The 13117-nt window shown below is 42.7% G+C and overlaps 1 protein-coding gene across 6 annotated transcripts in view; it reads left to right on the top strand.

The window, feature by feature from the left end:
- The window catches only part of LOC311035794 (palmitoyltransferase ZDHHC14-like), an 89747-nt gene that overhangs the window by 54219 nt on the left and 22411 nt on the right, over positions 1 to 13117 (top strand). For all 6 annotated transcript variants that reach the window (XR_014599782.1, XR_014599783.1, XM_084044243.1 and 3 more), the window contains exon 4: positions 8168 to 8323. Coding sequence is in view for 4 of the 6 variants with exons in the window: in XM_084044243.1 (XP_083900369.1) it covers positions 8168 to 8323 (156 nt within the window). In the remaining 2 variants the exon portion in view is untranslated. The remainder of the gene's footprint in view (positions 1 to 8167; positions 8324 to 13117) is intronic.

The raw sequence follows: 13117 nt of genomic DNA on the forward strand, positions 1-13117 counted from the left end.
CACCAGGCAGGCTTTCGCTTTTCTTTTGCTTCCTCCACCAAGAAGCTGACGGCCGGAACCCCGAGGCCTGTGAGGAGGGGAGGAAAATGGGTCTTTTGGGCTGCATGTGGGGAGGACTGCTCAGGGAAGGATGGGGGGGTCACATGGATAGAGAGAGAGAGGACGCGGTGACATTTAAGGTTTATATTATATGTCCATAGGGCGCAGTCGATGAGGTTTTTCTCTATGTGCGTGCGTGCGTGCGTGTGTGTGTGTGTGCGTGCGTGTCCTTGAGGGGGGTTCCATGGGGTCCACAGCAAAATGAGAAGTTTAAACACTTAATCCCTATTTTGTTTTTCGTCTATTCGAAGATTGACGATCTGAGCTTACATTTTCGAAACATTTTGACAAATCTTCTTGAATGGGGGTGGTAGTTACATCTAATAAAAAAAATTATCCCACGATTTTGCAACCCCTTTTCACCCGGTGCCAATTGTCTTAAGTGATCCTGCGCGCTACACTCCCCCCGCCAGCCTAGGGAGCCCAGAGCCGAGCTCATGCCTCTCCTTCAATGCAACTGACCTTCTTATCACCTGACAGGGGGGGAGTTTCCCCGGTAGGACGTAGCGCGTGGAAGGAACACGTTATTCCAACCAGTTCATTTTCCCTCCATCAGGCGCTCCGGCTGCCATGGGGGAGGCGGCATAGCGGCCAGGATTAGTACATGTTTTTGTGAGGGTACCTACCCTAGGGGACACGGGGAGAACATGAAAACTCCACACAGAGTAGGCCCTTTCGCCAACCCCACCTAGGGTATGGGCGCTGATGACGCGGAGAATAGGACACACCCCCCAGCGCCCACAGCATCCCCGGCAGGAATCGAACCCAGGACCGGCGTTACATAAAATGTTTTCAAATGGGGTACCCGCGGCCAATACATTGACATGAACATTTTTGAGAACTACTAGTGTTGATTCATTGTCAATGCGTCTCTTTCACCGCAGGCAGAATGAAGCCATGGTCTGAATGCGGAAACAAAACAAAAATAAATCACACCCACCTTGAACGCCTGAACAATCACACTGTTATGTCTGAACATTCTTTGGATAGTCTCGGAAGTGCAAGAGCGTCTGAAGAATGTTCTGGGAGACCCATCCGCAGTTCTGAATGACTTCATTTTGTACTTAGTGCCTAGCACTGCCAACCCTGTGACATCATCGTTAGGCAGATTTCTTTTTTTCAAACAAGATTTCTTATTTTTTATTTAGATTTGTATGAATGTGAGAACATGGGCTTCCATTATAGCATGCAAAATTTCCAGGGATAGAAAGCCTGCAGTTTCTATTACCTTGGATTCCCCATCGATGATGTCACTGGTAGGCGGGTTTCTGAACTGTCCACAGCTCTCCTCTGAGACACCGACCGAGTAGACAGAAATGGTACCATATTATAATGAGCATTAGTGAGGACCAATTCTTTGAAAATGGGTGATGCCGTCCTTTAACGCAGTAAACGCAGTAATGCCTGTCTGTCCAGTCACAGTGCCATTGGACACAGGCACAATAGACAGGCAAACAGGAAACGAGGATGACAGCAGGTTAATAAAGAGAGCCGCTGTGGTTTGCTTTGATTGATTAAAAAGGTGTGACAATAGTTGTTTGTCGACTGGCAACCTCTTGAATTCTGCCAGGGTCATTTGTAATGCCTAAACCTTTATGCCTGACCTTTGCCCCCAGAGTCTTTGTGATTTTAAAAGCCAGCAACATTTGAAATGTCTCACTCTCACGTTCTGAGTAAATAGGACTGATATCCCTTAATGTCCCCTTAAATAACTCCTACTGGAAAACAAATGTGTCAAAGCCTATAGCTACAGTAGCTAGCTGCTGAAAGGATATTTCGAAAAGACACACAGGCTATTTAAAAAATCTAAAATATAACACTGTCTCGTGGTTAGTCAAGTGCCTTCCCGAGCTTTTCCGTATGGAAGATGACGGCTTCTTCCTCATCTCAAAACCTTTTTTTTTAACGGGCTGAATTTGCAGACGGTCTCTGGAGCATTCCAGAGATTGTGGACGAGATGGGCGTGGCCTGAGAGTCTGTCTGGAGCGCTGTGCTCTCATCTGTCTGCAGACACGCAGCTCAGCATGTCTCTCTCCACAGCGTGGTGTTGTTATGCATTTGTCAAAAGCGCGGTGATGTGGGAGGATGGCTGTTTGTCAGCGGGAGAGATATCGTCCGAGTGGGGGGTGGGAGAGGAGAGAGAGAGAGAGAGAGAGAGAGAGAGAGAGAGAAAAGCCATAAAATGAAAGTGCTGACAAAAGAGAAAAGAAGGGAGAATATGAGCAGCAAAAGGAAGATGGATGGATAGACAACAGCTGTCTGCCACGCTCACTGACAGGAGAAATGTAGTCTCTCCTGTCTCGTACCAGCAGGTTATACAATCATCCCTCAGTCACACGTGTCACTTAACCACATGAACCCTAGTAGGCGAACATTCGGCAAAAAATTGCTGATATTTCAGGATTTTGGTATTGAGGGGACATACATGATCTTACACTTTGGCCCAAAACATAAACAAACGCAACGCACACATAATTCAAAATCACTGACTATACAAATAGAATGTGAATGTGAGACTTTTGGGGAGGGATTTTGCCAGCCCACATAAATGTGTTGGATGTAAACATTCTGGCACTGAAACTGGGTGTGCAGCCCACTTTAGACCCCCACCCCAAACTTGTGCTAAGTTCACACATGTTTGCAGGGTGAGCGCCAGTGTCGCACAGTCATCAAGCGTATAGATCTGCTGTTTCTGTGACACAGCAGCGCACAACAAAGTATAAATAGAGAGAGAGAGAGAGAGAGAGAGAGAGAGAGAGAGAGAGAGAGAGATTTTCTTTTTTCAAAGACTTGAGTAAAGATATTTCTCATTAAAAAATATATGTTCAAAAATTTGAAAAACATTTCACAATTTTTTAATAGCCAAAGTATAAAATATGAAGTGTGTAAAATGAAAAGATTGTAACTAGTTTTGCTGGGGTCCCCCTGGTACTTCCCAAGGACTTGGGGAACCAATGATTTAGGACAACAGTAACTCATAAATGGTGGGGGGAAAAATTGGAGAGAAGAAAAGTAGAAATAATGCAAGGCCTGAGCAATGTATTGAATCGTCCAATTTGATGTACTTAATGTAAATGAGTGATCCGACATTGATATTGTCTACACCTGTTTACTTTATTCTGGCCCCGTTCCAATACTTGGTCACGCTGTCTTCCCTGCTTCCTTCATTCTGGCCCGGTTCCAACACCGTCTCGCACTGTCCTCACCTGCTTCCTTCATTCTGGCCCTGTTCCAACACCGTCTCGCACTGTCCTCACCTGCTTCCTTCATTCTGGCCCTGTTCCAACACCTGATCACTCTGTCCTCACCTGATGTTATATATTGTAAGAATCTTCTTGGTTTGTATCTGCACTTATGTGCTAAAGAGACATTGAAAACTGTTTTACCATTTAATGTCATTCAATGATGATAACTTTCTGACAACGTTGAAGAACCATTGAAGAAATATTACCAAAATATGGATAATTTCGCCCACTCTACCTGTTGTATGTGATGAAGTGGAATTTTTTATTGATGTTATCTTTCATATAATTGACACGAGGGATATCAGATACCCAGCAATGGCAAAACTTTACATTTGTGATGCTGTAAATGCTTTAACCCATTAAGACCTGGAACTGTGTCATTTTTAGATTTGAGCTAAAAAGCATTATTTTACACTTTGGGCTATTCAAAAATAGCAGATATACAAGCTCAAAATGTGTGCAAATCTTTGAATATATATATTTTTAAAGCGAACATTTTTAACTCAAATCTTTGCTTCTGGGGGGTCCCTGGAACAAGATATTTTGATGGGGGTCCGCAGCCAAATACATATAATTTTGGGGGTCCTTGACATGAAAAAGATTGAGCACCACTGATATAGAAACATAAGTTTTTCAGAATACTGTTGAGATTTAGGAGACATGTAGAATCGGCTTCAGGTCTCAATGGGTTAAGCCCAAATTATGCTCCATTGTGGCGAAAAGTGACGATCTTCAAGCTCCCGGCACGTCACATCTGCAACGGAGCTTGTGGATTGGCAAATTTCATTGCTCAAACACCATTTTGCGCCGAAGTACAAATCAGGCTTTAATAGAGGATATGTAACTGAAATTATAGAGGGGCTGAACGTATGCAATATCCTCCAGTAGTTATAATTGGGATCAATGGACCAACAGTATTTTTTTAGCCCATGAGTTTAATAATCCAATCAAATTACTCTGAAACATTTTATTAAATGATATTCACGCGTTTTAAATTTTAAATCTCTTTAAAATGTTCTCTTATATCAGTAAGAGTGCTCTCGACCACTCTTAAAATCTGTTCTTCTTTACATAAGAGAGAAGCAAAAATAAGAAAACTTTGCTTTTGGTGAAAATATGCTGGTTAAGAACAAAATAAGAGTGTACAGTGTAACGTTGCATCAGAGCTGATAGCCTTCTCTAACCCCCACTGTACTGTACTGTATGCTAATGTATGCTAATATATGCTAAATGTAAGAATATCTAAAAATAAATATGAAACATCATTTATTATATTCTTCCCCTGTGGTGTTGGGGGAACTCAGCAGGATGCAGAGTTGTTCAAAGTTTGGGAGACACTGTGTTTAAAGCATTGAGTAAAAGTTAGTAAGTGAATGCCTTTGATTTTTAGACGTGTGGAGATATAAGTAGGGAGTCGAGTGAGATATACAGTAAAAGCCTGTCAGCAGATTTAACTGTTTGTTTTTGTCTCACTTTATTTATTCGTAGAACGTAGTAGACCTATTCTGGTGAAAAAAGGCAGTGTTATGCTTGCTTGCAAAAGATAATAATGAAATAAATGCACTGTGACATTTTCAGTGGAAGTGAAGTGTACGTTTATTGCTGCTGTCAGTGGAATCTTCCGGCTGCACGTCATTATTTCCATGTATCTTCACAACGTGCTGCCGTTCGTGAGCTTGTAGATGTGAGCTTGTAGATCTACTATTTTCGGCTATTAGTTATCTTAAGATTAAAGAGTATCTGAAATGTGCAAACTAGCAGTAGAATGCATTTACGTTTAGAAGCATCCTCCGTAAACGTGAATGGTCTCAGAAATGTCATAACAGCAAAGGTTTTTAAAGCCCATGAATCGGCTTGTTTCTTCAACTGGTTGGCTGTACGTAGGAACAGCAGAAAACATAGTTTTAGAACGACAATACCGTAACCCATTAAGACTACAAAGATTCTACAAATGTCTTCTAAATCCCAACAGTTTTCTGAAAAACGTATGTTTCTATATCAGTGGTGCTCAACCTTTTTCATGTCCAGGACCCCCAAACTTATATGTATTTGGCCGCTGACCCCCATCTCAAAATATTTTGTTCCAGGGACCCCCAGAAGCAAAGTTTTGAGTTAAATGTTTTCGCTTTAAAACAATATATATTCAAAGATTTGCACACATTTTCACGATTTTCAAAAATAGCCAAAGTGTAAAATAATGATTTTTGGCTCAAATCAAGAAGTGACACAGATGCGTTCCAGGTCTTAATGGGTTAAAACATCATTACATTTTCAGTCATGACTTAGTTTGTTGTTGCTTTATTCCATTCACAGTAGCTAATATCACTGTAGGTTTCCCTGCCCTCAATGTTGCTGCTTATCACTGCAGTGCTCCAGTCGTTAAAACAATTATAATAAATGCACTAGATCAGTGGTTCTCAATCTGTGGGGCGGGACCCCAGGGCAGTCCCCACATGACTTAGGGTGGGTCCCCAGGTGACAGTGAAGTGACAATTTAACCCATTAAGACCTGAGGCGATTCTTTAAAAAATCTTCTTTTTTTTCCCAAGCTTTTTCAAAAATAGCAGATCTACAAGCTATGAGCTTGTATATCTGCTATTTTTGAATAGCCAAAGAAATCTAAAGTGACACAGATGCGTTCCAGGTCTTAATGGGTTAAGGACTTTTAGGACCTTTTTAATACCTAAAAAAGAAAAGAAACAAAATGGAAAAAAGACCATTACTGCATCAAAAGTATCCAACAAACTATACTATAAAAACTGGTCAAACATTGGCCAAATTGTCAAATTATATAAGAAAAAATGTGTAAATAGCTGATCTACAAGCTTGTACATCTACAAGTTTGTACATCGGCTATTTTCACAATATTTGTGGAACCGAGTCAAACTAAATGTAATGCCTACAAAAGAAGTGCTTGTCAGGGTGGGGGGGGTCCCCAATTCAAATATGATTATCTTGGGGGGGGGGGGGGTCACGGCATGAAAAGGTTGAGAACCACTATAGTAGATGAGGATTCCGCTCCCACTCGTGTTCCAGTCTTTTGTGCTCTGCTCTGAGAGGGCAGAGAAGCAAGTAAAACATGAGAGGGATGCGTCGCACAGCGGAGGACAATTCTGTACAACTCATACGGGGCACCAATTACTTTAGTCTCTTTTACAGTAGAAATGTCAATCACCCACATGGGTCTCTCTCTCTCTGTCTCTGTCTCTCTCTCTCTCTGTCTCTGTCTCTGTCTCTCTCTCTCTCTCTCTCTCTCTCTCTCTGTCTCTGTCTCTGTCTCTCTCTCTCTCTCTCTGTCTCTCTCTCTCTCTCTCTCTCTCTCTCTCTCTCTCTCTCTCTCTCTCTCTCTCTCTCTCTCTCTCTCTCTCTCTCTCTCTCTCTCTCTCTCTCTCTCTACATTAGTACATTTACTCAAGAACTGCACTTAAGTACTTTTTTTCCCCCTCCTTTACTTTACTGGAGTATTCCCAATTTTCAATACTTTCACTAATACTCCACTACATCTCCAGAGGCAAATATTATACTTTTACTCCACTACAATTATTTGAAAACTTTAGTTGCTAGTTACCTTGCAGATTTAGATTATCATTACAAAACGTACATTAATCACTTCAGCCCTATTACGGTACTTTGGCTATTTTATACACTTTGAAAACTTGAAATGGGACATTTCTGCATAATGAGCGCTTTTAAGTACATTGTGATGCCAATAAATTTGCACTTTTACTCAAGTAAATTCTGAGTACTGAACTCTTACTTGTAACAGAGTGTTTTTACATTGTGGTATTGCTACTTTTTACTTAAGTAAAACATGTGAGCACTTCCATCGTGTGCACACTCTCGCCCAACACCCACAAGTGCGTGAGAGCACTCAAAGCGAGGGCGCTGCTATAATAGGAGACAGGTTGTTATACTGTACCTTTTCATGGTTGTGAAAATCACTATCATTTCTCCCGTCTCTCGCCGTTTAAGAGCCTGTCATCACCCCGCCGCCTCTCCGCTAGAAGCCACCGCTTAATTGCCATCTCGTTCTTTTGATAGTTCCAAGAGCTTTTGTGTTGTTTAAAGCATTTGAAATGAACATTTATGATGTCACCAGGGGGTACTGTAGGTTATCGTTGCTGTCGAGCAGAATCCTCTTATCTCCATATTTATTTAACCCATTGAGACCTGAAGCCGATTCTACATGTCTCCTAAATCTCAACTTTTCTGAAAAATGTATGTTTCTATATCAGTGGTGCTCAATCTTTTTCATGTCAAGGACCCACAAAATTATATATATTTGGCCGCGGACCCCCATCAAAATATTTTGTTCCAGGGACCCCCAGAAGCAAAGATTTGAGTTAAAAATGTTCGCTTTAAAAAAATATATATTCAAAGATTTGCACACATTTTCACAAATTTTCAAAAATAGCAGATCTACAAGCTCGTAGCGCGGCACTCGGTGCCGCGCTATGAGCTTGTATATCTGCTATTTTTGAATAGCCCAAAGTGTAAAATAATGCTTTTTAGCTCAAATCTAAAAAAGACACAGTTCCAGGTTAATGGGTTAAGTCAAAAATGTTCCCTTTAATTGAAATATATATGCTCTATATATTCAAATATTTGCTAAAAGTTTCATGATTTTTCTAAAATAGCATAAACACTGAAAACACGTCGAAACATGTCATTGGTGGTGAATGAGTTAATGGGTTAAGCATCTTCTCTCCCCTCACCTCACCTCTCTCGCTCAGATCTGTTGTGTGACTGAACTGGTTTGGTTTTTAACTGTCCCCTCCCCCTCTCTCTCTCTCTCTCTCTCTCTCTCTCTCTCTCTCTCACAGATGTGGCCAACGGCTCCTCCTCGGGTTACCGTCCTCCACCCAGGACGAAGGAGGTCCTCATCAATGGTCAGACGGTCAAGCTCAAGTACTGCTTCACCTGTAAGATCTTCAGGCCGCCGCGCGCCTCACACTGCAGCCTCTGTGACAACTGTGTGGGTGAGTGGCTCTACTTTAACTGTGTATGTCTGGATGTTGTATGCATCAAGCCCCCAGAACCACGGTAGGACAGTGAAGCGGCCAAGCCTGGTGGTCAAGTCTGATATTGCAACACTTCTGCATTTTGCGCGTGCATCTGCCGTTTGTGCGCCTGCTCACGACGCGTATATGGATGGAACCAATAGTTCTTACTTCCGGGTGCTTCAAAACGCCACTGAGCAATTTCATTGAAATGAATAGCTGGGGGGCGGGGCAATCCGCCCTATAGTCATATTATACCTTTATGGTATGCATGCACCTTACAGTATACTGCAGAGGTCTTCAACAGGGGGTCCGGGACCCCCTAGGGGGTCCTCAAGAGTTACTGCAGGGGGGGCGGCCAAATCTTTGTGTGATGATTTTTTTTTTCTTTTACATTATTACCACTTGAACCTAAGCATCCCTTTTCGGGGGAGAACTTCAGCCAAAAAATAGCAACGCAGTGCGAGGCGTTGTGAGCTTTTCGATCGGCTATTTTTGGCAAAGAGGTATAGGTGTAGAGGGGAAAAGAGCAGACCAAGTAAAAAAACTAAAAGTTTAATCTGAAACATAATTTTATACAATATAGAGGGGGTCCCTGCTCCATCTCTCTCTCAGCTAGGTGGTCCTTGGCCTGAAAAACGTCGAAGACCCCTGGTTTACTGTATACTGTTTATATGTGTATGCAACTGTACTTTATATACTGTATGTGTTTGTACTGTTTATTGTTGGGCAATAAACAGTACATAAACAGTAGTATTGTTTCTTATATGTGTAGTAGTTGCACACGTGCCCAGCTGAAAGATGTTCACAGCATCTGTTCTGATGCACAGAAAGAAGCTTTGGTGCAACACCTGGATGTCAAAGCCTCACTTCCGGCACCATGTCCAGTGTGTGCAGATTATGTTTTGTGGTTTTGTTTTGCAAACAGTGTCGGAATCTGTTTGTTTGGGAACACAAGTGGAAGGAATACCTAGCTTTGTGTCACAAGTACCTTTTGTGCAAAGTCTCCCCCGGGAATGTATTCTGTGAGGAACTGAAGAGAGAAAGAGAGAGAGAGAAAGAAATGTTTATTGAATGTCTAACCCTTTACAGAACCACATGCTCTCTCTAGAGAGCAAGAGTAGACCCCAGCCAGACAATTACACACACACACACACACACACACACACACACACACACACACACACACACACACACACAGACACAATCACATTGAGACGTAGATGTTAACTCATTCTCTGCCAGAGTTTTTCAGAACAGTCTGCAGCTAGTGCCAGCGTTTTTGAGCATTTTTACTAACCTTTCAAGAGCCACAGAATATTTTGCTCCAGGACGATTGACTCACCAAGTGTCACAAAAGACGGAGGAGTGTCTCTGCTTCCATCAGGAAAAAAAAAGCGTGTCACTGTGACCCTCCGTTCTTTATTTATTGGCTGTTGAATATGTAGCTTGTTCTCGCCAAAAACGCATAAAATGTATTTTTCTAAATCCTTTAGCATTAGATCGGATGGGGCTGGGTTTGTTGTGATCATGTTATTTGCGGGCATTCTCTTCTCCGGAAGTCATAGGATCACTCATAGGTTGGCCGAAGGGCGCCATCTAGTGCAAACACTGAAAACACTGTTTTTGATGTGTTACAAGTCATTGGCACTGAATGAGTTCATATTTATCAGCGGTTCACCAGTTTGACGCACAGCAGCGGTACCCGTGCAGTTGGAGCTAAAGCACTTAACCGCTTAAGCCCTACCATACTAGAAATACCTCATCATACAACTAATATGGTTGAATAGCCGATCTACAAGCTCTGCTATTTTTGCTGTTAATAATTTGGACAATTTCCATGACATGCAATAGAGACAGACAGGGGCGGCAGTGGCTCAGGAGGTAGAGCGGCCGCTTAGGAACCGGAAGATTCCCAGTTCGAATCCCGGGCTCTACCAGTGTCAAAGTGTCCTTGAGCAAGACGCTGAATCCCGAATTGCTCCCGATGAGCCTTGCACGGTTTCACTCCGCCATCGGTGTATGAATGTGTGGGTGAATGGGTGAATGTAATGCACAATCATTGTAAAGGGCCTTGGATGAAGGCGCTATATGAATGCACCATTTACAGACGCAAGGTTGAACGTTGATTACAAGGTGGACCCGATGAAAAGAGAGAACCCACCCACAAGAACACGTACTTTCATCTTTATTGTCGGCCTCTGCATCCTATCCAGTCCTAATAGGCTCTATTCACAGCAGTCATATTATGAAGACATTCACAGGTGTTACCAATGATACTAATGAAGGCTCTGTTCCATTTAGTCTAGCACAGTGGTTTCGACGACCCCCATAACTCTGAGAGTTACACACCATTTGGAAGCCCATGAGGGTCCCTGGACCCCAACTGTAGACCCACTGGTGTTTCCAGTGGGCCAACATGCACAATATTAGCACCCTGACTCTGTTTGACCAGAATGGAACAGAGCCTTCATTAGGATCATTGGTAACACCTGTGAATGTCTTCATAATATGGCTGCTGTGAATAGAGCCTATAAGAGAGGTGGAACATTGTTTTCCAGGTAGATATGGACCTAGCTGTCACTGATAAAACTCTGCACATTTTCTAGAGGAGATATTACTTGTCATATTACCCACATTTAGGAATGCCACGTCCATAGCTCACAATACTTGGCAACGATGGGAGATTTCGGTAGCAACTGCCGCTGCATGGAGCCCAGCCTACAGCCCTGGAAATAATGGCCTTTGTGTGAAAGACAGCTGTCCTCCATACAGTAGCTTTGCAGTTCACTGCCAATTCACCAGGGAGTGTATCAGAGAGTCTGGATACACACACGCACGCACGCACACACACACACACACACACACACACACACACACACACGCGCACACGCACACACAGGCTGATGGACGGGATAGAATGACAAAGAGACAAATACGGACAGGCCGGTGTTGTCAGCCATAAATAGCAGATCTACAAGCTCACAACGCGTCACATTCGTGACGCGTTGTGAGCTTGTAGATCTGCTATTTACTAAAGCACGACACCGGCACACACACAGCTGGTGTCGAGGAGAAGAGACAAGCCGAATCCTAACAACGGGGAAACCTGTCAATACACCCATTCAGTCAGATGAGATGATTCAAGAATAACAAGTAGACACATACAGTATGTGCACACTGCACAGTCCAGTGTTGCAGCGTCTCTAATCCAAGTGTTTAAAAGGAATAGTTCACCCAGCTGTAATGTGTTGTCTGTAACAATGTTGTTCAGTAAGACTGTCTATAAACCATTCCAAGGACCTCCACATACCGTAGCCATAGCCTGTGTCTGCAGCCCCCCTATTGAAAAAAATCACACCCAGTGTGAAGAGAGTGGTGCCTTTGAAAGTGTAACTGGTTGCATCCTTGTGTTGCAATCAGCAACAATATGTTGTCACGTGACAACCAGGGGCGTCAATTGGGTATGGCAGGCTATTGCAGCTGCCATACCCTGGCTCCAGGGAAGAAAAAAAAAAGAAGTACTTTTTTGATAATAAATCGGGAAAATCAGGCAAAAATAAGAATTAAATAACATAACCCTAACCTAACCCGAATCCTAACCCTAAAACCGAAATAAAGTAACCAAAAACTGGAAAAAAAACGAACCCAACCCGCCCAGAACCGCACAAAAATTTCGCGCGCGCGCTTCGCTGCCATACCTTAGCTTTTGCTGAACTGACGCCACTGGTGACAACATATTGTCACGTGTCACGTGAAGCTTGACCAATCAGCCGTGCTCAAACATACGGACGGACATACGGACGGACGGACATACGGACAAAGTCAAATGTAGGAGTGGTTGGCACCACTCAAAAAAGGCGTTTAAAAAACAAAGTGAAAGGTAAAATTGTGGGGAGGGGGAAAGCAGATGTGAAAATGTAGATCAGCTATATAATAGAGACGACAGGTTTAAATTGTTTGAAATGGCACAATAATCTTATGAATTGAATTTGAATTATGAGATTGATTTATTTGTGTATTATTGTTTTTATTTTATTTTATATTTATATTTTTCCGCTCTTCTCCATTTGGCCCGTCTTGCGGCCGTGCCCCCACTTTGAAAACCACAGCTACTGTATGAGGGATGGAATTAGTTATTGTTGTTGTTGACCAAAACCAATCGGTTGAATCAATCATTAAATGAGGAGCAGCAGGGCAGGCTAACACGCTCCTCTGTGACTCACAGTCAGGCCTGCTACTGCACTAGTACTCAGGGTTGCCAGATCTGCTTGTTATAATTTCCCCGCAAGATTTTATTTGAAAACAGCCGATCTACAAGCTCACAACGCGTCGCATCGCGACGCGTTGTGAGCTTGTAGATCTGCTGTTTTCAAATAGCTGATGTATATGTTTAAAGTGCTCATGTGACCCATAGTAGCTTCTTTTGGGCTGGTTTTTCAAAAACTGGTTCCTTGTTTCTCTCACAGAATCTGGCAACACTGCTAGTACTACGTATACATACAGTACAATCACTACAGTCAGGTCTGCTGCTGTGCTACGCACAATACAGTTACAGTACAATCACTGTGTTTGTCTTGGAGAGGACTAGACCGGTGGCGTCAGAAAGGAACACTCTCTCTCTATGACGCGCACACACACACACACAGAGGGCTGTCACGGTTATGACATTTTAATTGTCCCTCAAATAATTGAGATTAACGATTTAATAACACATCCATTTTATAGCCTATAGTGTTTTTCTTGGTACACAAAGTCGCTTTATCAAGGCAA

The sequence above is a fragment of the Gymnoscopelus microlampas genome (genome assembly GCF_963454915.1).
Source record: "Gymnoscopelus microlampas genome assembly, chromosome: 20".
NCBI classification, from domain to species: domain Eukaryota; kingdom Metazoa; phylum Chordata; class Actinopteri; order Myctophiformes; family Myctophidae; genus Gymnoscopelus; species Gymnoscopelus microlampas.